Source organism: Schistocerca piceifrons, chromosome 3 (genome assembly GCF_021461385.2).
Source record: "Schistocerca piceifrons isolate TAMUIC-IGC-003096 chromosome 3, iqSchPice1.1, whole genome shotgun sequence".
NCBI classification, from domain to species: domain Eukaryota; kingdom Metazoa; phylum Arthropoda; class Insecta; order Orthoptera; family Acrididae; genus Schistocerca; species Schistocerca piceifrons.
This window is the reverse complement of record NC_060140.1, coordinates 216,692,598-216,717,227: the sequence shown is the minus strand read 5'-3', so window position 1 is coordinate 216,717,227 and position 24,630 is coordinate 216,692,598. Positions and strand designations below refer to the sequence as shown.

At 44.9% G+C, this 24,630-nt stretch overlaps 1 protein-coding gene across 1 annotated transcript in view; it reads right to left on the bottom strand.

Annotated features, from left to right (window-relative positions):
• Positions 1 to 24,630, bottom strand: part of LOC124787768 (dynein beta chain, ciliary-like) — an 834,683-nt gene that overhangs the window by 658,786 nt on the left and 151,267 nt on the right. Inside the window, exons 7-10 of the mRNA XM_047254657.1 lie at positions 20,838 to 21,049; positions 12,442 to 12,539; positions 5,214 to 5,346; positions 863 to 1,147 (exon numbers count right to left, since the gene is read on the bottom strand). Of these exons, the coding sequence (XP_047110613.1) occupies positions 863 to 1,147; positions 5,214 to 5,346; positions 12,442 to 12,539; positions 20,838 to 21,049 (728 nt within the window). The remainder of the gene's footprint in view (positions 1 to 862; positions 1,148 to 5,213; positions 5,347 to 12,441; positions 12,540 to 20,837; positions 21,050 to 24,630) is intronic.

The following is a 24,630-nucleotide window of genomic DNA, read 5'->3' as shown; positions in this document are numbered from 1 at the left end:
CTGCTTCCCTTTCATGCCCCTAGACTCTTATAACTGCCATCTGGTTTCTGTACAAATTGTAAATAGCCTTTCGCTCCTTGTATTTTACCCCTGTCACCTTCAGAATTTGAAAGAGAGTATTCCAGTTAACGTTGTCAAAAGTTTTCTCTAAGTCTACAAATGCTAGAAACGTAGGTTTGCCTTTTGTTAATCTTTCTTCTAAGATAAGTCGTAAGGTTAGTATTGCCTCACGTGTTCCAACATTTCTACGGAATCCAAACTGATCTTCCCCGAGGTCCGCTTCTACCAGTTTTTCGATTCGTCTGTAAAGAATTCGCGTTAGTATTTTGCAGCTGTGACTTATTAAACAGATGTATATAATAAAATGTATTTCTTGTACTTTTTCTTTTAATGCCAAAATGTTCCCTATTTTCTGAATAGCCTTCGTATAATGATGTGACGAGCATGGTAGTGAATTCGCCTTGATGGTTTGGCCATTAAATTCGGCTTATCTGATTCCGGTGAAACCCAAATGGGGCGCTATCGGGCGCCAGCTCCGGACGCTCAAAGCAACCGCCCGAGAAGCGTGTGACCTGTGCTTAGGTATCTGGTGTCACAAACATCTGGAAACCTATCAAGTACTCGTCGAATCCATGGCATCTGATGCCACAAACCTCTGGAAACTTATCCAGTACTTGGTCGAATCCATGGAATACAGAACCACTACTGAATAGCGTTCCGGAGGTGGACCAACACGCTTTTAAGTAGGTGGTCATAACGTTTTGGCTCAAAGCGTACAAGAACAGCTAAAGGAAAGCTGGCAGTGCACAACATGGATATGCAAGAGGAGCGCTGCAGCTTGGGAAGAGCGGCCACTGCCCACCTTGAAGACGCTCTCGAGGTTCGCGCAGTCGTCGAAGGCCTGGCAGAAGACGGCGGCGAGCCGGCGGTCCAGGTCGCAGATCCTGGCGGTGAAGCCGGCGTAGTCGCGCGTGAACGAGTCGTCCTCCGGGTCGAGCGCGTCGTACGACTTGGCGCCGAACTGCACCAGCAGCTCGCTGAACTCGTGGTACACGCCGCACACCTTGGCCGACAGCGTGCGCCCCTTCATTCCGCCGATCTCCACCTTCTCCAGTTTCAGGAACTCCACCACCGTGTCGAAGAAGTGCTGCGGGCACCAGCGCTCTGCTACCACAGTTGTCTCACAAACTGACGCCATCGCTAGTACCAAATATCAGTCTGAGGTTCAAATGGATAATTCAAAAGATCAGTCAGGAAGAAACCTGCAACCAGGCACATTAATTCTGAAGGAATAATTTATTTTTCCAAAACTAATTTGGAGCCTAGGTTCATCACTAGACTGCTACATGTACACTATCTGATCAAATGGTTCAAATGGCTCTAAGCACTATGGGACTTAACATCTGAGGTCATCAGTCCCCTAGACCTAGAACTACTTAAACCTAATTAACCTATGGACAAAACACACATCCATGCCCGTGGCTTGAACTCTGCTGAGGACACTATTAAGTGAGCCTGTGGAGAAATGGCAGACCAATTTTCCTCAGGCGCGAGGCCAGAGAAGGTAGTGACGTTAGATGCTCGGGTCTGCAGCGAAGTCGAGGTTCTAACTCATTCCAAAGATGTTCCATTGCTTTCAGATCAGGACTCTGGGCAGGCCAGTCCATTTCAGGAATGTTATTGACCCCAAACCATTACCTCACATACGATGCTTTATAACACGGTATACCATCATGCTGATGCAATCATCGTCTGTGAACTGTTCCTCCTCTGGAAGCAGTACACAATGTTGTAAATGTATTAATATTCTTCCGAATTTAGTAGTTTCTTAATGCGTAAGAAGGGGATCACACTCCAACCAAGACAAACACAACCATACTGTAACACTTCCTCTCCTGTGCATTGAGGTAACCACGAGTTTACCGGATTCTAATATAATCCACTTCCACTGTTCTAATCTAACCCAAAAGTTTTCTCGTTTGAGACCAAATCTCTACCGCATATACACTGAGGTGACAAAACCCATGGGATACTGATATGCAGATATACAAACGGTGGTAGTATCGCGTACATAATGTATAAAAGGGTAATGTATTGGTGGAGCTCTCATTTGTACTCAGTTGATTAGTGTGAAAATGTTTCCGACGCGATTGTGGCCGCACGACGGTAATTAACAGACTCTGAACACAGAATGGTATTTGGAGCTAGCCAAATGGGGCATTCCATTTCGGAAATCGTTAGGGAATTCAATATTCTGTGATCCACAGTGTGAATACTGTGTTGGGAATACCTCATTTCAGGCTCTGCCTCTTACCTTACGCTACGGCCGACGGCCTACACATAATGAACGAGGGCTGCGGTGTTTGCTTAGAGTTGTCAGTGCTAACAGACAAGTAACAATGCATGAAATAACAGCAGAAAACAATGTGGGACGTACGACGAACGATCCGTTAGGTCATCCTGCGCTCGTGACCATATCGGTTGGACCCTAGACCCCTGGAAAGCCGTTGGCTAGTCAGATGAGTCCCGATGTCAGTTGGTAAGAGCATATGGTAAGGTTCGAGTGTAGCACAGACCGCACGAAGCCATGGACCTAAGTTCCACTGTGCAAGCTGGTGGTGTCTCCATAATGGTGTGGGCTGTGTTTACATGGAACGGACTGGGTCCTCTGGTCCGTCTGAATCGATCATTGATTAGAAATGGTTATGTTCGGCTACTTGGAGACGATATAAAGTCGTTCATGGACTTTATGTTCCCAAACAACGATGGAATTTTTATGGATGACAATGCGCCATGTCAGAACATTCTGGGCAATTCGAGCGAATGATCTGGCCACCCAGATCACTCGACATGAATCCCATCAAACATACATGAAACATAACCTAAAGACTGGAAAATTGCTCAAGTCACACCAATACCTTAAAAGGGAAGTAGGAGTAATCCTCTGAATGACAGGCCTATATCACTAACATCGATTTGCAGTAGGGTTTTGGAACATATACTGTATTCGAACATTATGAAGTACCTCGAAGAAAACGATCTATTGACACATACTCAGCACGGTTTCTGAAAATATTGTTCTTGTGAAACAAAACTAGCTCTATATATTCATGAAGTAATAAGTGCTGCCGACACGGGATGTCAAATTGATTCCATATTTTTAGATTTCCAGAAGGCTTTCGACACCGTTCCTCATAAGCGTCTTCTAACGAAACTGCGTGCCTACGGAGTATCGCCTCAGTTGTGCAACTAGATTCGGAATTTCCTGTCACAAAGGTCACAGTTCGTACGAATAGACGGAAAGTCATCGAGTAAAACAGAAGTAATATCGGCCGTTCCCAAAGGAAGTGTTATAGGCCCTCTATTGTTCCTGATGTATATTAACGACATAGGAGACAATCTGAGCAGCCGTCTTCGATTGTTTGCAGATGATGCTGTCATTTACCGTCTTGTAAAGTCATCAGATGATCAAAACGACTTGCAAAATGATTTATATATCTGCATGGTGCGAAAAGTGGCAATTGACCCTGAATAAGGAAACGTGTGAAGTTATTCACATGAATACTAAAAGTAATCAGCCAAATTTCGATTACGCGACAAGTCACACAAATCTGAAGGCTGTAAATTCAACTAGATACTTAGGGGTTACAATTACAAATATCCTAAATTGGAACGATCACATAGATAATATTTGGGTAGAGCAAACCAAAGACTGGCAGAACACTTGGAAGGTGCAACAGGTCTACTAAAGAGACTGCTTACATCACGCTTGTCCGCCATATTCTGGAGTACTGCTGTGCGATGTGGGATTCGCATCAGGTGGGACTGACGGATGACATCGAAAAAGTACAAAGAAGGGCAGCTCGTTTTGTATTATCGCGAAATAGGGCAGACAGTGTCACAGACATGATACATGAATTGGAGTGGCAATCATTAAAACATAGGTGTTTTTCGTTGCGACGGGATCTTCTCATGAAATTTCAATCGCCAGTTTTCTCCTCCGATTGCGCATACATTCTGTTGGCACCCACCTACATAGGGAGAAATGATCATCATGATAAAATAAGAGAAATGAGGGCTCGCACAGAAAACTTTAAGTGCTCCTTTTGCCCGCGTGCCGTTCGAGAGTGGAACGGTAGAGAGGCAGCTTGAAGGTGACTCATTGAACCGTCTGCCAGGCACTTTATTGTGAATAGCAGAGTAATCACGTAGATGTAGATGTAGATGAGAGGTCATTTCGTGCACAAAATCTTGCACCGGCAACATTTTCGCAATTACTGACGACTATGCCTCAGTATTTCTGCAGGGGATTTCCAACGACTTGTTGAGTCCATGCCACGTAGAATTGCTGCAGTACGCCGGGAAAATTGAGACTAGGAGGTAGCCCATGACTTTTGTCACCTTGGTTTACTTCACTGCTGGCGCTACACCTGATGGCAGGTAACGTTCTCCAGGTATTCGCCAAACCTATACCCTTCCATCGGATTGCTACAGGGTACTGCGTGATCCAGCACTTCAGATCATTCACTTGCAGTCATTCACTGGCGTCGCTCTTCACATCACCTCAAAATCGCTTAGAATTGACAACAGAAATACGTGGCTTTGAGGACATACTCGACGATTGTACCCCATTCCTTTTACTCCCTGGTTACAGCCATTGTGCTAGACGGACTCATGGTAGCACTTTGGAACTCATGATTGACTTGTCCCGCTGATTTCATGCGACTTTTTAGAACCATGCTCCACAATTCTCGACGGTCCCTGGCCGACAGTACATGAGGCCTGCCCTGTCTTGGTCAGCTGTGGTTGTTCCTTGGCGTTTCCAATTCGCAGTCACATCATCAACAGTTGACTTTGGTGGCTTTAGAAGGGTTCAAATGACGCTGATGGATTTCTTATCCATGTGACATCCAATGATTGGTCCACGTTCAAAGGCAATGAACTCCCCTTACTGACCAATTTTTCTGTTACTGCTTCTCTGCTGACATTACAGTGTTCCCCGCCTCTTTTTATACTGGCGTTTACACCTCTCGTGGCATCTAAGGGTCAATTTCGCACTAAATACGGGTGTCCGAATACATTCGATCAGTGTAGTCAGCGACGTTTTTACAGATTTGCTGTCCTATTGTGACATTCCCCTCATAATTTTATGCATCCCAAACACTTGTTAAAAAAAGATAGAATGAGGAGTGTGAAAAACGAAGTTGGCTTACCAATATCGTTTGCATTCTCTCCAAGAAGCTGTCAAAACGCTCGAACACCATTCTCGGATGGAAGGTCCACATGGTAGGTTCGCGGTCCTTGAAGTAGCCTGCCAAGTTCTCTCTGCGATCATCGAATATCTCCCTTCAAGCAGAAAAGACATTTTTCAGTAGCGAAATCAGGAATGTAGCATCTCCGTACTAGCTCTGAGTAATACACGTAGATACATTTCATTACTGTTCAGCGAAAACCATTTCAAAATGGTTCTAACGTTTTCTCTTTTTATACTTGGTAATGCTATGGGAAATCGGTTAGTATTTCTACTTCGAGTTTTAAATTTTGTTTTCGAGTTTACTTGGCAATAATTTTAAAGCGACTGCTGTTTATTATATTCATTCCATAGCCATATGCATGATGATTTTTTCCCCCGTGTACGAACTCTAGGGATTATTTGATAAGAGGATACGGAACAAAAAAGGTTTAACGAACTTATGTCCGGAAATGCATGGTTTGCATGCTAGAGACCATTTATTCAATCATACTTTCTTACAGAGACTGCGATCTAATTTGCTCTGTGCCATACACAATTACAGTATGCATGGTTTCCTCCGAGAGGGTGGTACTGTTCCTCATACCTCACGCCCTAGGGCCCTCTTCTGCCGTAGTAATTGGTAAAGTTGTGTCCGATTCACTTTTCTTGCTGACTAACCTTGTACTGGATGTGATACAGCGTTGTACACAGTAGTTCCGTTCTCGAAACGAGAGCTTGCCGACATGGTGTTTACTAGTCAAATGTCAAATGTGTGTGAAATCTTATGGGACTGCTAAGGTCATCAGTCCCTAAGCTTACACGCTATTTAACCTAAATTATCCTAAGGACAAACACACACACTCATGCCGGAGGGAGGACTCAAACCTCCGCTGGGACCAACCGTACAGTCCATGACTGCAGCGCCCTAGACCGCACGGCTAATACCACGCGGCGGTGTTTACTTCCAGAAAGGTGACGAACAGCAAAGACCTATCCTCGCCGACAGCAACCACAGCTTTCAATGTTTGTAACAGTGTTTCGCCGTTTGTCTGAGACCTCGGTTCAAGAAGCAGGAAATCATGAAGGACGCACTCCAAATGTTCGGGCACCAGACTTGGAGGAAAATGTGATTGATATTGTGCAAAGTGATCGCCGTGTCAGTACCAGGCAGTTGGCCCGCCAGTACAGGGTATGCAAGACAACCGTGTGGAACATTCTCTATGACAATTGTTGCTACCCTCATTACTTACAGCGTGCGCAGGCCTTACTAGCGTCATACTTTCCACATCAGGAGCAGTTTTTGAGCCGTGCACGGCTCGTGTTCATCCCGTTTATTGTTTGTCATCTTCTCTTACCGTACTGCCGCCTCGTTTTCTTATTCCATTTACTGGCGTCACTAACTTCCTGCCTTACCTGCCCGTGAGTGGCAGCAGCAGCGCTTATCGATAATTGCACTGTCGTACTATCTCTGGAGCGACCGCTAGTGTCTGGAGTTCAGTTGGGAGCTCAGTTGCGGACGGACCAGCAGTGCATTCTAGACGCAGCAGTCGGAACGCAGCAGTCAGGGACGGGGCTCCAGTGAGGTGCGGACAGCCAGTGCTGGCCGACCGCTGGCGACACGCATGAACTGTCCGACGGAAGGAGATTGGAGCGGGACGACCGGTGGTTGGTCGTTCGGTTGGTCGTCTCATCGGGCGACGTGTATTTGGTCTTTTGACCATTTCTGGGCCTCGTCAATTGGTCATCGTACCGGACGTGGGTCCGTTCCTTTCTTGTGCAGAGATGTCGTGGCCAATGGGCCAGAGTTACCTCTGCATGGATGAGTCCGAGCCAGTGTGCCCGGGTCGTCGTGTCTTCGGGTTCCGAACGGACATCGAGTTGAGTTGGGTCGGAGCTGCAGTCAGCTTCGGACAGCCAAGACTCACTCGACCGTTGCTGATACACGTAACTTCAGTGGGAACGACCTGGGTTGGTCGTTCGGTCTGTCGCCTCATCGGACGACTTGTATTTGTTCGCCGACCGCTTCTGGAAACTCTCTGTGTGTCGAACTGATTCGTCCTTGTTGTTCCACAGTAATTGCTTTTACGATTGTTCGCGTTCTTGTGTAAGTGTGTTTACGTGGAACCGTGTGTAGCTTTTGTGATTTCCACTGAGCAGATGAATGCTGTCTGCGTACTGGAGCAGTCAGTCAGTCGGTTGAAATAGAGCAGTGAGTGTGTCTGGTGGAAGGGAATTGATTAGGCTGTTGGTTGGTTCTTCGACCTTCCCTAGGTCGTGTTGCCATCCGATTCTTTAGTGTTACGCTTGGCTACCTGTCTCGCCTATGCTGTTGTTAGAGTTTCCTCCACAGGCTGACCCTTGGAACACTTCTGAGTACCACTGTTTATTGTTTGTGATTGTCATTTTATTTGGTCGCAGGTACTGTGCCAGGCCTTCAGCTGTGTATTGATATTGTCTGTTTTATGTTTAGTATAAGGCTTTCAGCCGAACTTCATGGCAACAGTTTTAAGACCAGACCTTCATCCGTGTTTTATTTAAAATTCTTGTTGCTTTGTATTTAGGCCTTCACCCGCGTTTCTTTCGGAATCTGTTGCTTTAATATATAAATCCTTGTCTGTTTCTCTTTAATTATCTTGAATTCTTGAAAAGGCCTTCAGCCGTGATTGTAAATGTTTATCTTAAGGTGCTCTTTAATTATTCCAGATTAATTGTTTGGGCCTTCAGCCAACAAGATACTTCAAGTTTTCTTAAGATGTTTTTCTGTTGTATTGTGTAAAGGCTTATCTTTAAAGCCTCTCTTTTATTATGTAAGAAGAAAAAATAATTTTTTTTTTTTGGCTTTCAGCCGAAGAATTAATTTGAATTTTCCTTAATATGCACTTTAGCCGAAATTTGTAAATGCTTGGTCTTTAAAGAATTTCCTTAGCTGATCTGAAATATTATTTCGGCCTTTAGCCGAGAAGATATTGCAATTTTACTTAAGTAAGGCCTTCAGCCGTTACTTTAAATCCTGGTGTTTTAGAAGGAATCATTTAAACTTATTTTGGAGAAGTTACCTGGGCCCTCAGCCGTGAATTGATCTTAGTTGTTTTAAAGAAAGACTGTGCATTGGTTTGAGGAATAAAGTTGGGTGTTCTTGTATAACTAACAGTAATTGACCTTGGCCACTTTCCACAAACCTGATCCGCTCTTTCCTGCGAAACCAGATTTTAGTTTTGTCACTGGTTTCTTCACCAGGCAACCACGATACCGGGATTTGTGTCATCCATCCTACTCACAGATGCCACCTTTACGGGTGGTAGTTCAGCTTTCATAACAATCTTCTGGACAGTAAGCAGAACCCCCACGGCATGATGACAGTGAATCATCAGCGTCGGTGCAACCGGAATGTGTGAGCGGGGATGATTGGCGACCGTATTTTGGAACTAGTCTTCCTTCTACGTCGCCTAACAGGCCGGAACTATAGGCGTTTCTTGTGGGTGACTTTTCCTCCCCTGGTGGAAGAAGTGCCATTGACAATTAGAAAGGTTATGTGGCTGCTACATGATAGTGCTCCAGCTCATTTCGCCGATAACGTTCGGACGCATCTCAGTCGTGTCTTCCCTGGTCAAGGGATCGTATGAGGAGGTCCAGTTCACTGGATCTCAACCCGTGCGATTTCTGGTTATGGGGCCATCTCAAAAATATTGCGTATGCAGATCCCATTCCAGATGTGGAGACAGTGGAGCAGCGTATTAATGCTGCCTTTGACGCTGTATTAGACGGCATTCTTTGTAACAACGTATGATTGAATAAGTGGTCTCTAGCAAGGAAATCATGCATTTCCGGACATGAGATTATTAGACCTTTTTAGTTCCTGCCTCGGGCATGGATGTGTGCGATGTCCTTAGGTTGGTTAGGTTTAAGTAGTTCTAAGTTCTAGGGGACTGATGACCTCAGATGCTAAGTCCCATAGCGCTCAGAACCATTTGAATTTTTTTTTTTTTTTGAAAATTACAGCTAGATATTACTGGATTACTTTCTTTCAAATTCTAAAGGTGGCAGGGGTAAAATACAGGGAGCGAAAGGCTATTTGCAATTTGTACAGAAACTAGATGGCAGTTATAAGAGTCGAGGGGCATGAAAGGGAAGCAGTGGTTGGGAAGGGAGTGAGACAGGGTTGTAGCCTCTCCCCGATTTTATTCAATCTGTATATTGAGCAAGCAGTAAAGGAAACAAAAGAAAAATTTAGAGGAGGAATTAACATCCACGGAGAAGAAATAAAAACTTTGAGGTTGGCCGATGACATTGTAATTCTGTCAGAGACAGCAAAGGACCCGGAAGAGCAGCCGAGCGGAATTGAAAGGAGGATATAAGATGAACATCAACAAAAGCAAAACGAGGATAATGGAATGTAGTCGAATTAAATCGGGTGATGCTGAGGGAGTTAGATTGGGAAATGAGACGCTTAAAGAAGTAAAGGAGTTTTGCTATTTGGGGAGCAAAATTACTGATGATGGTCGAAGTAGTGAGGATATAAAATGTAGACTGGCAATGGCAAGGAAAGCGTTTCTGAAGAAGAGAAATTTGTTAACATCGAGTATAGATATAAGTGTCAGGAAGTCGTTTCTGAAAGTATTTGTATGGAGTGTAGCCATGTATGGAAGTGAAACATGGACGATAAATAGTTTGGACAAGAAGAGAATACAAGCTTTCGAAATGTGGTGCTACAGAAGAACGGTGAAGATTAGATGGGTAGATCAATGACCTAATGAAGAGGTATTGAATAGAATAGGGGAGAAGAGGAGTTTGTGGCACAACTTGACAAGAAGAACGGACCGGTTGCTAGGCCATGTTCTGAGGAATCAAGGGATCACAAATTTAGCATTGGAGGGCAGCGTGGAGGGTAAAAATCATAGAAGGAGACCAAGAGATGAATACACTAAGCAGATTCAGAAGGATGTAGGTTGCAGTAAGTACTGGGAGATGAAGAAGCTTGCACAGGATAGAGCAGCATGGAGAGCTGCATCAAACCAGTCTCAGGACTGAAGACCACAACAACAACATTACTGTGCCAGTTAAAATTAATGATTCCACAAAATATTATTTCCGTAGGAGTTAACCATATGTACCCAGATGTTACCATGTCGCATCACTGCAGTATGCAGCTGGGTTTTGAAGTGAGATGCGATCATCAATACACGTGAGTTTCATCGTCATTGCACCGACTCCAGACACCTCTTTACATGTCATCGGGGCTCAGTTCGAAGAGGTGCTCATTACTGAAAACAATTTTACTCCGGTCAGTGAAATTCCAGACCGAAGACACGTCTGGAGACGCCCTGGGCAAGGGTGGGATACCAAACTGACAGTCGCCCGCCACACGTCCCACTAGCTAGGAGTCTGGCGGGTCATTTCTTTTCATAGCAGGATCCATTTGATTGTCATCTGTGGCACCCTTGAAGCACAACAGTACGTCGACGATATTCTACGTCCCGTTTTGTTGCCCTTCGTGGTAAGCCATCCTGGGCTTACATTTCAGCAAGATAATACCAACCCGCAAACAGTGAGTGTTTCTACTGTTTGTCTTCGTGCTCGCCAATTCCTGCCTCGGCCAACAAGGTAGCCAGATTTCTCGAAACATTAAAGTGCGATATGCACAAGAAGCTTCGTCTTCACATCGGGTTCGAATTTCTCTATAGTACTAACTATTAATGACTTCAACATGTTCTAATGTGTGTGAATTCCTAAGGGATCAAACTGCTGAGCTCATCGGTCCCTAGACTTACACACTACTTAAACTAAAACTAACTTATGCTAAGAACAACACACACACCTACGCCCGAGGGAGGACTCGAACCTCCGGCGGGAGTGGCCGCACAATCCGTGACATGACGCCTCTAACCACGCGACCACTCCGCACGGCTATTAATGACTTCTCTCCTGTCGTTTACTTGAAGTAAACTTCGTAATTTTGTGACTTCCTTTTCTGTATAATTTCCTGAAAGAAGCCTGGAAATCAGTAATGTTCATCTTACCTGCAATTCAGATCTCCCTCGGTAAGGTATATTGACTCTCACGAGCTGTTCTAAACCTTTCAAATACTTTTTCTTTCGCACTTTTGTGAGCTTAGTTTTGGCACATATTTCGTATTTCGTCTAAGTCTTTCTACCATTTATACAATTTATATTCAGATTCTATGAAACAAAGCCAACTTTGCACACTGCTTGAGCTTAAGATTGTTCTTCCTCTTTCATTGCTCCAAAAAGTTTACAGCATTTTCTTCGTCTCTGAAACCTATTACTGTCATACTTTCTTTCGGCCCGGAAAATATTCTGTTTGCTCTGAACTTTAATTAGAACGACAATCATCATTTGAACCACAGTTCGTGGAATTGTTTGTTACTTCCTGTTTCCTCTAATGTTTCCAAAATATCTAACGAAATGTCGACATCGTTCTAATGAATGTCCAAGAAATTAACTAATAAATAACACCTGTGTAGGTCTTCAGGAGAAATAGGTGATTTCGACTGCATACCACGTTCTTCATATTTTATCTTTGCAAAGTTGAAAGCATTAACTGGATTTGACATTACTGTGAAATTCTGGAAGCTGCACAAAGACAGATGCTATTACAAGCATACAAGTATATGAAGAAATCACAAAGCAAATTCATTCAATTCTATCTTCATTGTGAACACTTGGCGATACCACAAAGGCAGCTACTAATTATTATTATTACCACGTGAATTGCAAATTTGAGCCAATAGTAGTTGAAAACAACTGCCTTAGACAAACTATCAACGGAAACTGAAATTCGCTTTACAAATTAATATCGCGTTGTACCATGTGTTACATGTTTACCGCTCTACTTTCAATCAAGGATATGTGTCCGCCGTGTTGCACATGCGCTGTTGCTACAGCTTCGGCAGAGGTGTACACTTCTCCAACTGCTTGGAGAGCTGGGAATTTGGCAAACTTGGCTGTTATATTTCTAAAATTGTGTTTCTTTCCGTGTATTCTACCCGCATAAAAAATTTCAGGGCACTTTTCGATCTATCAGATTGGACACTTCCCTTGTGAGTTACTGTACTCCCATATTTTAGTATGAAATGCGGTATGTCTGTGCAGTAACCAATTACAGCTTTGCTGATAATACGTGAATAATTGAAAATCAATCGCATTTTCATGAGAAATTTCAAAATAAAATTGCAATTGTGGAAAACTTACCTAAAGAACTTGAGTGTGCCAATGCACTCCTGTATCCTCTGTTTGGCTTCATCAACATCAGACTGGAATATCGAAGCCGGATCGAGGTACTTTTTGGCCTAGAAGAAAGAAAGTATGCTATCATTAGGTGTCAAACCTTTCTGAAGTTTCTTTGGTATGATTGGTGGGTACACTGTTTTCATCGTTTCTTTTTGAAAGCAGTACTTCCAAATAACAAAGATTTCATTAATATATAAACAGAACAGAACTTTCAGGTGGAATGTCTAATGGTTGGTGTACTGCCCTCTGCCCCAGAACGCGTGTACTGTACTACCGAGTAAATAAAGAAACTCCATTGGGAAATAGTTTGCAGCTAAGCAGTGTCGAAAACAATGAAGTGTTTCGGTAAACGGCAATAAAATTCAGTATGTTGAAAGTCCAGCCTTTCCTGAAGTGTGAAATAGAGCTTATAGCCCACGGTTAATTCACGCCGAAACCATCTAATAAGAAGCACGTTGTGTATTTTCAAAATATTAATAACATTCATGTTTGTCAATTATTTGTTTAGTATCTGTGTGGGATTTTTTGTGCATTTCAACTTGGTGCAGAAGTGGAAAGCGTGTTTATTCCAAGTTTGGAGAAACGACAAAAAAGTTAAATATGATTATGGTCTTATGCAAGATGCACTTAATAAACGTAACAAGTTTCATTTTTCTAAATTGTTCTCTGATTTTTTGAGGTAGTCGTTAGCTGGTGCAGAGCATTTTTTTTATGAAGTATACGCTACTTTTATGTAATTATATTATAAGTGTGTTCGGAAATTCCCGTTACAAACTTCTAGAACTTGTAGAGGAGAGTGAGAACATAATATTTTGAATAGGACCCCTTGTCCGAAAACGTACAGTTTCCGTTCTACGACGGTTTCAGTTCAGAAGTTTGATTCATGCATTTCTTCTTGAGTGATTGAATTAAATGTGACGCAGGTAGAATTATTAGACAACAATTCGAAAGGAAACGTAACGAAACATCCACTTATCACTTAAGCACATTTGTTTATACACTAAAGAGCCAAAGAAACTGGTACACCTGCCTAATATCGTGTAGGGTCCCCTTGAGCACGCAGAAGTATCACAGCACAATGTGGCATGGACTCGACTAATGTCTGAAGTAGTGCTGGAGGGAACTGACACCATGAATCCTGCAGAGCTGTCCATAAATCCGTAAGAGTACGATGGGGTGGAGATATCTTCTGAACAGCACGTTGAAAGCAATCCCAAATATGCTCAACTATGTCAAGCTAATGTCATGCACGTACACACTATCGATGGGTATGTAAATGAGTAACGCTGTACTTCTCTGAGAGAGGTAGAACAGATACCACCAGAGGGCGTTAGTGTTGTCACCAGGTCTGATAGGGTATATATGGGGCGTGTACAGCATCAAAGATAGGTCCCCCACGTGGATCCTCTACGACCTGATTCCTTTCCCCCAACTGCTCCTATACTTCGAACATATCCGCATCCTCTACACCTCCTGCCACCTTGATCCCCCCATCCCCTGGTTGCTCCTCTCCTCTCCAAACCCCACCATCTGCCCCACCTTCACCGTTGTGTCCCCCCTACCCTCCACCTCTACAGCCTTCATCTCCTTTCCCAAGGTGGCTTTCGTTCACTCCCCCTCCCAGATGAGGCCCTCTCTCCCTCCATTTATCCCTCCTATCAACTCTGATGCTCCTGTCTTTTCCCCACCTAGCCTCTCTCTGCCTCCCTTCTTTCCCTGAGTCCGTTTGCTCTTCCCTCCACTGACTTTCCCACTCCTCCTCGCATTTGCCGAGCCCCCATTTTTTCTCTGTCTTCTCTCTCCATCTGCTCGCCCCTTTTTTTCCTTTCCTCTCCTCCTCCCCCCCCCCCCATTTTTCTCCTTCATCGGTCCGTGCCCCTCCCCCTTCCCATCTGCCACCGTGTCGCCTTTACAGTGCTGTTTTAAGTGAGTGTTCAGTGTTGTGCGTCCACTGTCAGTGTTACAAACAGCCACCACACTGTCGCTAGTTGCGTTTTTATCTCATGCGAACAGAAACCAGACTGTCGCCCTGTTTTATAATTTTGCATGTCTCCTTCCTGTGTGTCTTCATCCCCATCGTCAATGCCGTGTTTTTGTATTTTAAGTTCCGCAACTTTCCACCATTTTACTGTTATTAACAACGTCACCGTTTTATCGCCTTTTTTATTATTTGTTCTCTCTCCACTGTTTGTTTAATTTTTCGCTCGGCTGTAGAGCAGCTTATTAAGCTGCTGTCAGCCGACCCTTCCCAGGTGGGAGGGAATCGAAAATCAATAAAGGAAAAAAAAAACATCAAAGGTTGAGTGAGAACTGTGAAGGACACAGAGATGACACGTATTCGTATCAAACAGCGTTATCAGCAGTTGACAGTATTTGAAATGGGCCTCATTGTGGGTCTCTGTTTGGCCAGATATTTGAACCGTGTAATGTTCAGATTTATGCGGAATTCGGATGTTACAGTGGCCCTGGTCTGATGCTGGACTGAATGAGAACGTGAGGGCAGGTATACTCGCCGTCTAGCTTCCAGCTGGCCATATCTGACCATCGTAAAGGAGAATCGCACCAGACACATCATTATCGCTTCACCTATGTGCCTACCATCCGAGAACATGTAACTGACTCTCTGCAACATTCGATATCATCCCATACTATTGGTTGGAGAGTAGCAGTAGCCAGACTAGCGAATTACCACCCCACGCTTAGGGTGCCGTTAGAACCACAACACGAACGGCAGCGATGGGAGTGGTGCTGTGACTGCTGATTAATGGTGTCACACTATGTTCAGCGATGAATCGTGGTTCATCACTACCCCAGATGACCATCGTGGTGTCATACGGGAAAATTTGACTCGACTTTGTAATCACTGAAATAACAATGCATATCCTCTCAACTCCAGAAATTTCATTTCATTTTCTCCTCATACTTTGGGCCCTTTTGTGTGTGTGTGTGTGTGTGTGTGTGTGTGTGTGTGTGGTGTGTGTGCTGTGTATTATCTTTCTTTTAGCTTGCCGTTATTAACATCAATTCTGTGGTGTACAGGATGGTGTCGAAAATAAGTGACTGTAGGTTGATAGAAGATGACCTAGACAAAATTTCTAGTTGATGTGATGAATGGCACTTGGTTCGTAATGTAGAAAAATGTAAATTAATGTGACGGAGTAGGAAAAATAAATCTGTTAAGTTAGAGTGCGGCATTAGTAGTGTCTGCTTGACACAGTCACGTCATTTAAATATCTGAGCCTAACGTTGCGAAGCGGTATGAAATGGATGTGGCGACTGTGGTAGCGAAGACGAATGGTCGACTTCAGTTTATTGGGAGAATTTTAGGAAAGTGTAGTTCATCTGTAAAGGAAACCGCATAGAGGACGCTAATGCGGCTTATCCTTGAGAACTGCTCGACTTGGGACCCGCCCCAGGTCAGATTGAAAGAAGACATCAGAACATTTGAGAGGCGAGCTGGTAGATTTATTACCAGTAAGTTCGATCAGCATGCAGGCGTCACGGATATACCGGGTGATCAAAAAGTCAGTATAAATTTGAAAACTTAATAAACGACGGAATAATGTAGATAGAGAGGTAAAAATTGACACACATGGGATTTTATTAGAACCACCCCATATTGCTAGACACGTGAAAGATCTCTTGCGCGCGTCGTTTGGTGATGATCGGGTGCTCAGCCGTCACTTTCGTCATGCTTGCCCTCCCAGGTCCCTGGACCTCAGTCCGTGCGATTATTGGCTTTGGGGTTACCTGAAGTCGCAAGTGTATCGTGATCGACCGACAACTCTAGGGATGCTGAAAGACAACATCCGACGCCAATGCCTCACCATAACTCCGGACATGCTTTACAGTGCTGTTCACAACATTATTCCTCCACTACAGCAACTGTTGAGTAATGGTGGTGGACATATTGAGCATTTCCTGTAAAGAATATCATCTTTGCTTTGTCTTACTTTGTTATGCTAATTATTGCTATTCTGATCAGATGAAGCGCCATCTGTCGGACATTTTTTGAACTTTTGTATTGTTTTGATTCTAATAAAACCCCATGTCATTCCAAGCATGGGTGTCAATTTGTACCTCTATCTACATTATTCCGTGATTTATTCAGTTTTCAAATTTATATTGACTTTTTGATCACCAGGTACTTTGGGAGTCAAAGTGGGATTCCCTGGAGGGAAGAAACATTCATATCGATGAACAAAACTGACAGAGTTTAGAGAAGCTGCCTGCAGAGGGATCCTACTGCCGGTAACATGCATTTCGCATTGGACCACAAAGATGAGATACGAGAAATCAGGGCTCATCTGGAGGCATATAGACAGTCGCTTCTCCCTCGCTCTGTCTGAGAGTGGAACAGGAGAGGGAACGACTAGCTGTGGTACAGGGGTACCGTCCACCACGCACCGTACACTGGCTTGTGGTGTTCGTATGTATACTCACACTCATAAATTAAGGATAATTGCAGAATGTGGTGCCACACAACGTGGCACTATACAAAACTGGCGCTAACAGCATAGGCACATAGGGAACACACACGACACAGATCTATAAGTCCACAGTATTGGTGGTAAGTTGAGAAAATCGTCCCGAAACACATGTGTTACAAAACGCCACTGTTTCCTGCGCGTGTACCCCAACATCGATATGGGATATGACTACCATGCACACTTACACATGCCGCACAATGGGTTGACATACTCTGGATCAAGTGGTCGAGCAGCTGCTGGGGTATAGCCTCCCATTCTTGCACCAGTGCCTCTCGTAGGGGTTTGAAGATACGAAGAGCCAGAGCACACCAGACGTGCTCGATGAGGTTTAGGTCTGGAGAACAGGGAGGCCACTCCATTCGCCTCCTCCACGATGGCAGCTCGGTGGGGTCGTGCGTTATCAGCAGGAACGTGGGACCCACAACACCCCTGAAAAGGTGGACATACTGGTGCAAAATGACATCCCGATACACCTGACCTGTTACAGATTCTCTGTCAAAGACATGCAGGGATGTAAGTGGACCAATCATAATCCTACCCCACACCATCAAACCACGACCTCCATACAGGTCTCTTTCAAGGACATTAAGGGGATGATATCTGGTTCCTGGTTCACGCCAGATGAATACCCGGCGAGAATCACTGTTCAGACTATACTTGGACTAGTCCGTGATCATAACCTGGGACCACAGTTCCAATGACTGTGTACTGTGTTCTTGACATCAGGCATCAGGGGCTCTCCTGTGACCAGGCGTCATCGTCAGTGTAATGCGCCTTGCAGGTCTCTGGGGGCGAATAAACCACATCTATTCAGTCGTCTGTAGACTGTGTGTCTGGAGACAACAGTTCCAGTGGCTGTGGTAAGGTCCCGAGGAACGCTACCAGCAGTACTCCGTGGCCGTCTACGGGCACAATGTGAGATATAGGTCTTCTTGTGGTGTGTGACGACCCAAGGTCAAATGCACCGCATGGTCATACCCCGAGGTGATTTAAACCCGTAAACCGCCCACCAGAGCGTTGATTCACCATGTATCATCATTATCCTTAATTTATGAGCATGGTGTAGATGTAGATCCAGAATGGGGCAGATATTTTTGTGAAACACCTTGCAAATACATGCCTCACATCCGCTGCTTATTGAAGACCTATTACCGCCTCAAATATTCATTTCCGTGCATTTCTTCCTTATCTCAAACTACTCAGTGTAGTATGCTGGACCGTCTGAATAATTTTGTCACTGAAATCTTTGGACACCTTTCAGTTTGCTCACGGATGGAGACGGAAATTGATTTGAGCAGGATTGGAGAAGAAAGTTGACTGTGACCTTCTGTAAGAAACTGTCTTGGAATTCGCCTCTAGTGATCCAGGGAAACCAGAAAAACTTGAACCAGAATGACGGAAAGTGAACTTCAACGCCACTGCCCTAAACTGCTGTGCTACCTCGCTCTATCGCAAACGTTCCGCTTTTATGCTGTATACGAGGGCGTTCAATAAGTAACGCAACATATTTTTTTCTGAAAGCAGGTCGGTTTTATTCAAGATTCCAATAGAGCATAATATTCCCCTCTCTTTTGGCTACAAAATACTATTTTTCAACATAATCTCCGTTCAATGCAACGGCTTCACGCTACCTTACCGGAAGAGTCCAGATGTCAGCATGGTACCGATCTACTAGTGGATGTCGGAGACAACGACTTGCTGCATCGATAACCTCCTATCATCCAACTTCTGCTTCCCGTGCAGTGCATCCTTCATTGGGCCAAACACGTTGAAATAGGAAGGCGTGAGATCCAGTCGGTAGGATGGAAGAGGAAGACCAGCCCAATGAAATTTTGTGAGCTCCTCTCCGGCGTACAGAGTTGTGTGAGGCCTACTAGCAGAGACGTCCAGTTGTGTAGCGAGATGCTTATGACCCGGCGATCACCTCGAATGAGAGTGTCTGCACGTTCCAACAGTGCAAGATTCATATCTGTTTGTGGCCATTAGGCACGCGAGAGATCGGACAAGTTTGCGCGAACTTGTTGCGATGATGAGAGACTACTCGTCCAACGACTCACCGTGCTTTTGTTCACCGCCAGGTCTCTGTAGACATTCTGCAGACATGAATATCTGCGATGCTTTGATTTTCCGTCAAAATAAACTCAATGACAGCTCTCCGCTTAGAACGCACCTATGTCACAGATGCCATTTGAAGGCTGCTTACAGTGCCACCATCTAACGGAACTTAATGAAACTATAGGGGCTGAAGCGAGAATATTCGACGATGTCCTGCACCAAATTCAGCATTTTTCAATCGAAATCTGCCGAGAAAAAAAGTGTTGCCTTACATATTGAATGCTTCTCACATATTGTAGATAAGAACTGCTATTACAAAGATTTTGGAATGGAATTTTATTTCATTTTTTATCCAAACGTTTTTCGTCTAATTGTTTTAGGCATCACAGTTATCTACAAAAGAAATAAAATGTAAATAATAGGTTATGACCTGATTCCTTTCCCCCATCTGCTCCTTTTCCTCGAACATATCCGCGTCCTCTACACGTCCCGTCGCCTTGGTCCTCCTCATCCACTGGTTGCTCCTCTCCTCTCCAACCCCCTCTGCCGCACCTTCACCATTGTATCCCCCCTACCCTCCACCTCTACACCCTTCATCTCCTTTCCCAAGGTGGCTTCCATCGATGCTCCCTCCCAGATGATGCCCTCTCTCCCTCCATTTATCCCTTCTATCAACTCTGATCCTTATCTCCCCCTCCCTTCCTCTGTCCTTTTCCTGGGCTTTCCTCCTTCCATCCTTTTTACCCCTTTACCCTCTCTCTGCCTCCCTTCTCTCCCCCGAGTCCTTTTGCTCTTCCCTCCTCTGCCTTTCCCCACTCCGTCTCGCGTCTGCCCTGCACCCCCCTTATGAGTCTCTCCCTCTATCGGTTCCCCCCCCCCCCCCCAAACTTCGTTTTTCCTCTCCTCCCCCATTTTCTCCCCTCATCTGTCGAGGTCCCCCCCCCCCCCATCTGCCCTTAGCTGTGGTGTGTCATCGTCGTCTCGACTTTTTAGTGCAGTGTTTTAAGTTAGTGTTAAGTGTTGCGAGTCTTTTCCGAAGTGTTGCGAACAGAAAACACACTGTTGCTAGGTGTGATTTTTTTATATCTCTTACGAACAGAAACCAGACTGTCGCCGTGGTTTTTTTAAATTGTCTGCCTACTATTTTACCTGTCTGCTTCCTGTGTGTTTTATTAGCATTGTGAACCATTTGTTTTATGTTTTAACTTCCACAATTTTCGGCCATTTTACAATTTAAGTCACCGTTTTATCGCCTACTTTTATTGTTTATTATCTTCTTCTTATGTTTTAACAATTCTGTAGGCTGAAAAGCGGCGTACTAAGCTGTTGCCAGGCCGCCCCCTTCGGGGGGAATCGAAAATCAATAAAGGAAAAAAATAATAGTTTGTTTCAACATAAATGTTTTATTTTGAGAAGCATACTTTTCCATGGTGGCACTTTTACGTTAACTCAATACACACGTTATTTCCAAGTAACGAATGCGGTATTACCAGTTAGTTCTGTCTCCCATGTTTTATGTATATTCACTGACGGTTCCGTAATCATTTGTGGACTAAACGTTTTAGGGAAGACATATTAGAGAGACACCACAGTGTATTGCGATGTAATGCAGTTGATTACCGGTTTCGGCAGTTACTGGTATCTGCAGATCTGTTCAGCCTGTTCACAGTGTATTTGTATTAAATCGCAACTAGGACTGCAATAATGAGTTATCAAACTTGCTTTCACTTTACTACATATGAAAACACCCCGCTCTTCACCGCACTTGAGGTCGCCACTCGGAACTCGAGAGCAGTAGGGCAGGCGACGCACCTGCTGTATGAGGAGGTTGCAGATCTGCTTGAGCAGCACGATGATCTTGGCAGAGTTGCAGTAGTAGCGGGAGTTGGCCCACACCAGGCAGACGACGTGCATCAGCGGCTTGAGCAGCGGCTGCACCTCCGAGAAGTCCGTCTCCTCCAGCGCCGTGAAGTGCTTCTGCAACGGCTTCAGATACAGCACGATGTCCTTCGCCTCCGCCAGCGCTGCAACCACCAAAGCGCCGAACGTCTTAGTTTTTGAAACGGTCGTAGTCTGAAATGATGCTAAGCACGTTAGTGTAGTTTAAATACTGGAACTGATGTTGTACTCAACAGTTCGAAGACTGCTTTGATGCATGTCTCCACACTGGTCTATCCTGTGCAAGTCTTTTCATATCTGAATAACTACTCCAACGTACTTCGATTTGAACCTTCTTTCTACGAGTGAGCCGTGGTAAAAATTGCTTTTTTGAAGAGCGCGCCGCAGGGCGTAGTGTGAAGCAGTCGCCCTCCGTTTCTGGCGGTGGCGCCGCTGAGCAATCGCAGCTTTGGTGTCTCCCTCTGGTGGGAGAGGGGAAAGGTTGCCTGTTCACGTGCATTTAAGGGGCGCTATGAGCTCGCTAGGCAGGGAGTCTGGTCAGTTGGTCAGCCGGGTCAGTGTGGGGCAGTCAGCGTCCGTCTGTCGTCCGGAGTGCTAGTATGTGTTAGACCGCCAGTCTGCTAGAGTTTGTTCAGGCAATAGTCATTGGCGGTTGGATCGATCAGTTGGTCGGTCGCGCACTGGGACACAAGATGACTTGTCCGTCTTGAGCGTGGGTGCATCTGAGATCGCCACATCAGTCCAGTGGGCCGCGCCGTATAGCGAGGGGGTAGTGGCTTCGCGGCCCGCACGAGAGCAACAGGAGCCAACCCACGACATCGGTCTGGCCGGTGCGAGCTGCGACGCCGTGAGACGGGAGATCGGCGCGCCTTCCTGCGTCCGTTGAAGCGGCTGGCAGCGTACGGTTCGGGAGAGCGATTTGGGGGTGCTGCGCCAGGTCTTCGCCAGAAATCGCAGTTTGTTAGAAGCTAAGAGATTCGTGACATGTTGTTTCATTTACTTGTTAAATTCTACTTGTTTTCTTGGTCAGTTTCTCGTCCCCAGCTTGCTCGTCTTTATCCCGTCCGCACTTGTTAGACAGTTAGTGTCTGTCTGTCGGTCGGCCGTACGTCACTAGCTGCCTCTGTCATGTTTGTCGGATTCGGTGTTAACGAATTTATTGCTTGAAGTGTAACGGCCGAATTCCTGAAATATGTTTTTATCTTGCCTATCATCCTGGAAGGCGGCATATGTGTAATGTAGAGCATGTTTGGCCAACCTTGTATATTTTATGTAAGACTGCATTTCATGGGTTTTTATTTAAATGGTCATTTTAGTATATTAAGTTGCCACCCTTCCACCGTAAGATCTTCTTTTTAAAATCAAGCTGCACCTTCGGTGGCAAGTTAATCTTTTAATGTTAGTGTTTTGTACCATTTCCATCCCTCCTACGGGTTGCATAGTCTAAGTGCTTGTGTGAGTTGTTAAAATTTTTAGTTTAAAGTAATCTGGTGTGTTGCAGATTTGCATCAGTGTAGTCTTTCAGAGGTTGTTGTGAGCGATCGTGACTACGGCCGTGTCAAAAGGGAGCGCCAAGGTTCTCAGCCCAAAAGCTCATACTGTCAAAAATTTGTTCTTTCTGCCTCTGAATAAATTGTAACTTGATATTTAGAGGGTGCTTTCTGATTATAATTTTAAATCTGTTTAAAAACAAAAAAAAGCTTTTAGGAATAAAATTTCCATTTGTTGAAAGAAATGTAATTTGTTTTCATCAGTTACCCACTGGCAACTACTTCCACGCTCACATAGTGTGATTAAATGTGTTAATGTTCTTGATGAATCGCTAGTAAATAAAGTAAATTCTTAAGAAAAAGTTTTGAAAGTAAATTCACGGTTCAACAAGGTATTTATAAATTAGTTTACACAAAATTAACCTTTAATTGTGAAAATGGTTAGAAAATGATAGAAATGTTTGACATACACTGGTCCAAAATTAAAGCAACAGACGGAAATTTAGGAAGGCTGCTTTTATTTTGCCACAAAACAGTATAAACAGGTGATAGTAATGTAGATGGTAATGGCTCTGAGCACTATGGGACTTAACAGCTGTGGTCAGCAGTCCCCTAGAACTTAGAACTACTTAAACCTAACTAACCTAAGGACATCACACACATCCATGCCCGAGGCAGGATTCGAACCTGCGACCGTAGTGGTCACGCAGTTCCAGACTGAAGTGCCTAGAACCGCACGGCCACACCGGCCGGCGATAGTAATGTAGAAACAATGTAAAGAATACAGAACGTAAATAACTGCAACATGCATAACGGTAGAAAAAATGTTCTTGGTTTTTTACAACTTAACGGATTTGCGCACACAATCCGACAACTGGTTAACGTGCTCAGTATCGCGTGTGACCGCCTCTGGCAACAATACGACGGGGCATGCCGTGAATGATGTCATCAGTCTCATGTTGGGTCAATAACGCCCAATCTTCCTGCAGGGCCGCTCGCAGTCTTCGAGAGCGGTTGGTGGATGCTGAAGTGATGCAAGCCATCTCCCTACTCTATGAGGTCGAGCATTATCGTTCATCAGCAATCTTCAGTACGTTGTCTGGGCCCGCAGAACTTCACAACAACCCAAATAAGGTCTCAAGATCTCGTCACGATACATGACAGCATTTAAATCTTGCCGATTGACCCTTACAATTTCATGAAGAGGGGTTTGAGTGTAAAAATAATCGCTGCCCACACTATTAGGGACCCTCCTTGATATCGGCCTCTTTCAACAATGTTTTGATCCATAAACGGTGTTCCACATTCCCTCCAGATGCGACTCCATCGAGTATCATTCTCCAGACCAAATAGCACTCATCTGTGAAAACAACATTGGCCCACTCTTCGATCGTCCAAGAGGCATGTTGATGTCTCCGCTCTTATTATGCGTGAAGCAGTCACCCTCCGTTTTCTGGCGGTGGCGCCGTTGTCGCAATTGAAATGGCTCTGAGCACTATGGGGACTTAACTGCTGAGATCATCAGTCCCCTAAAACTTAGAACTACTTAAACCTAAGGACATCACACACATCCATGTTCGCGTGGGTTTAAGAAGTGGCTGTATGGGCTCTCGTGAGAGTCGGCTGTCGGGGCATGAAGAAGCAACTTCTCGGGCGGTGCTAGGGGGACAGCACGCAGACCGCGGCATCAGCGTAAGCGACGCGAGCAGCGGCTCCGTGGTATGGAGCGTTAACTGCTAGTCGCGAATGGAATCTTCCTGAACATGGGTCCGAGAGGGGTCTAATTTGCAGTTCGGCCGTATGCTGTCGACCGGCGAGGAGGTTCTGAAAATCAGTGCGCCTTCCTGCGTCCGTTGAAACGGCTGGCAGCAGGCGACTCGGCAGAGTATTTGGAGGTGCTGCGTTGGTTCAGTCCTGGGAGTCGTATAACGCACCAGAAGGTGAGTATTGACTGTTAACAGATTTTATGAAGTTTAATTGAATTCTATTTACTTATTCTTGTTAATTATACCAGCCGTATTTTTTGGGGGTTTCCCGCCATTCATTCTCGTCTGCCCACCCGCGGGAGGATGGTAATATTAGAAAGGGTGGTCCGTTTGTCCCCTTTTGAGGACGAAAGGGGGGTGGGGGAGTCAGAGTAAATCTGTGGTTCGGATTGCTTCTTTCTCCTTACAGCTTACCTACGGGTTTATTCGACTGTTAGCCTCTGCCATGTC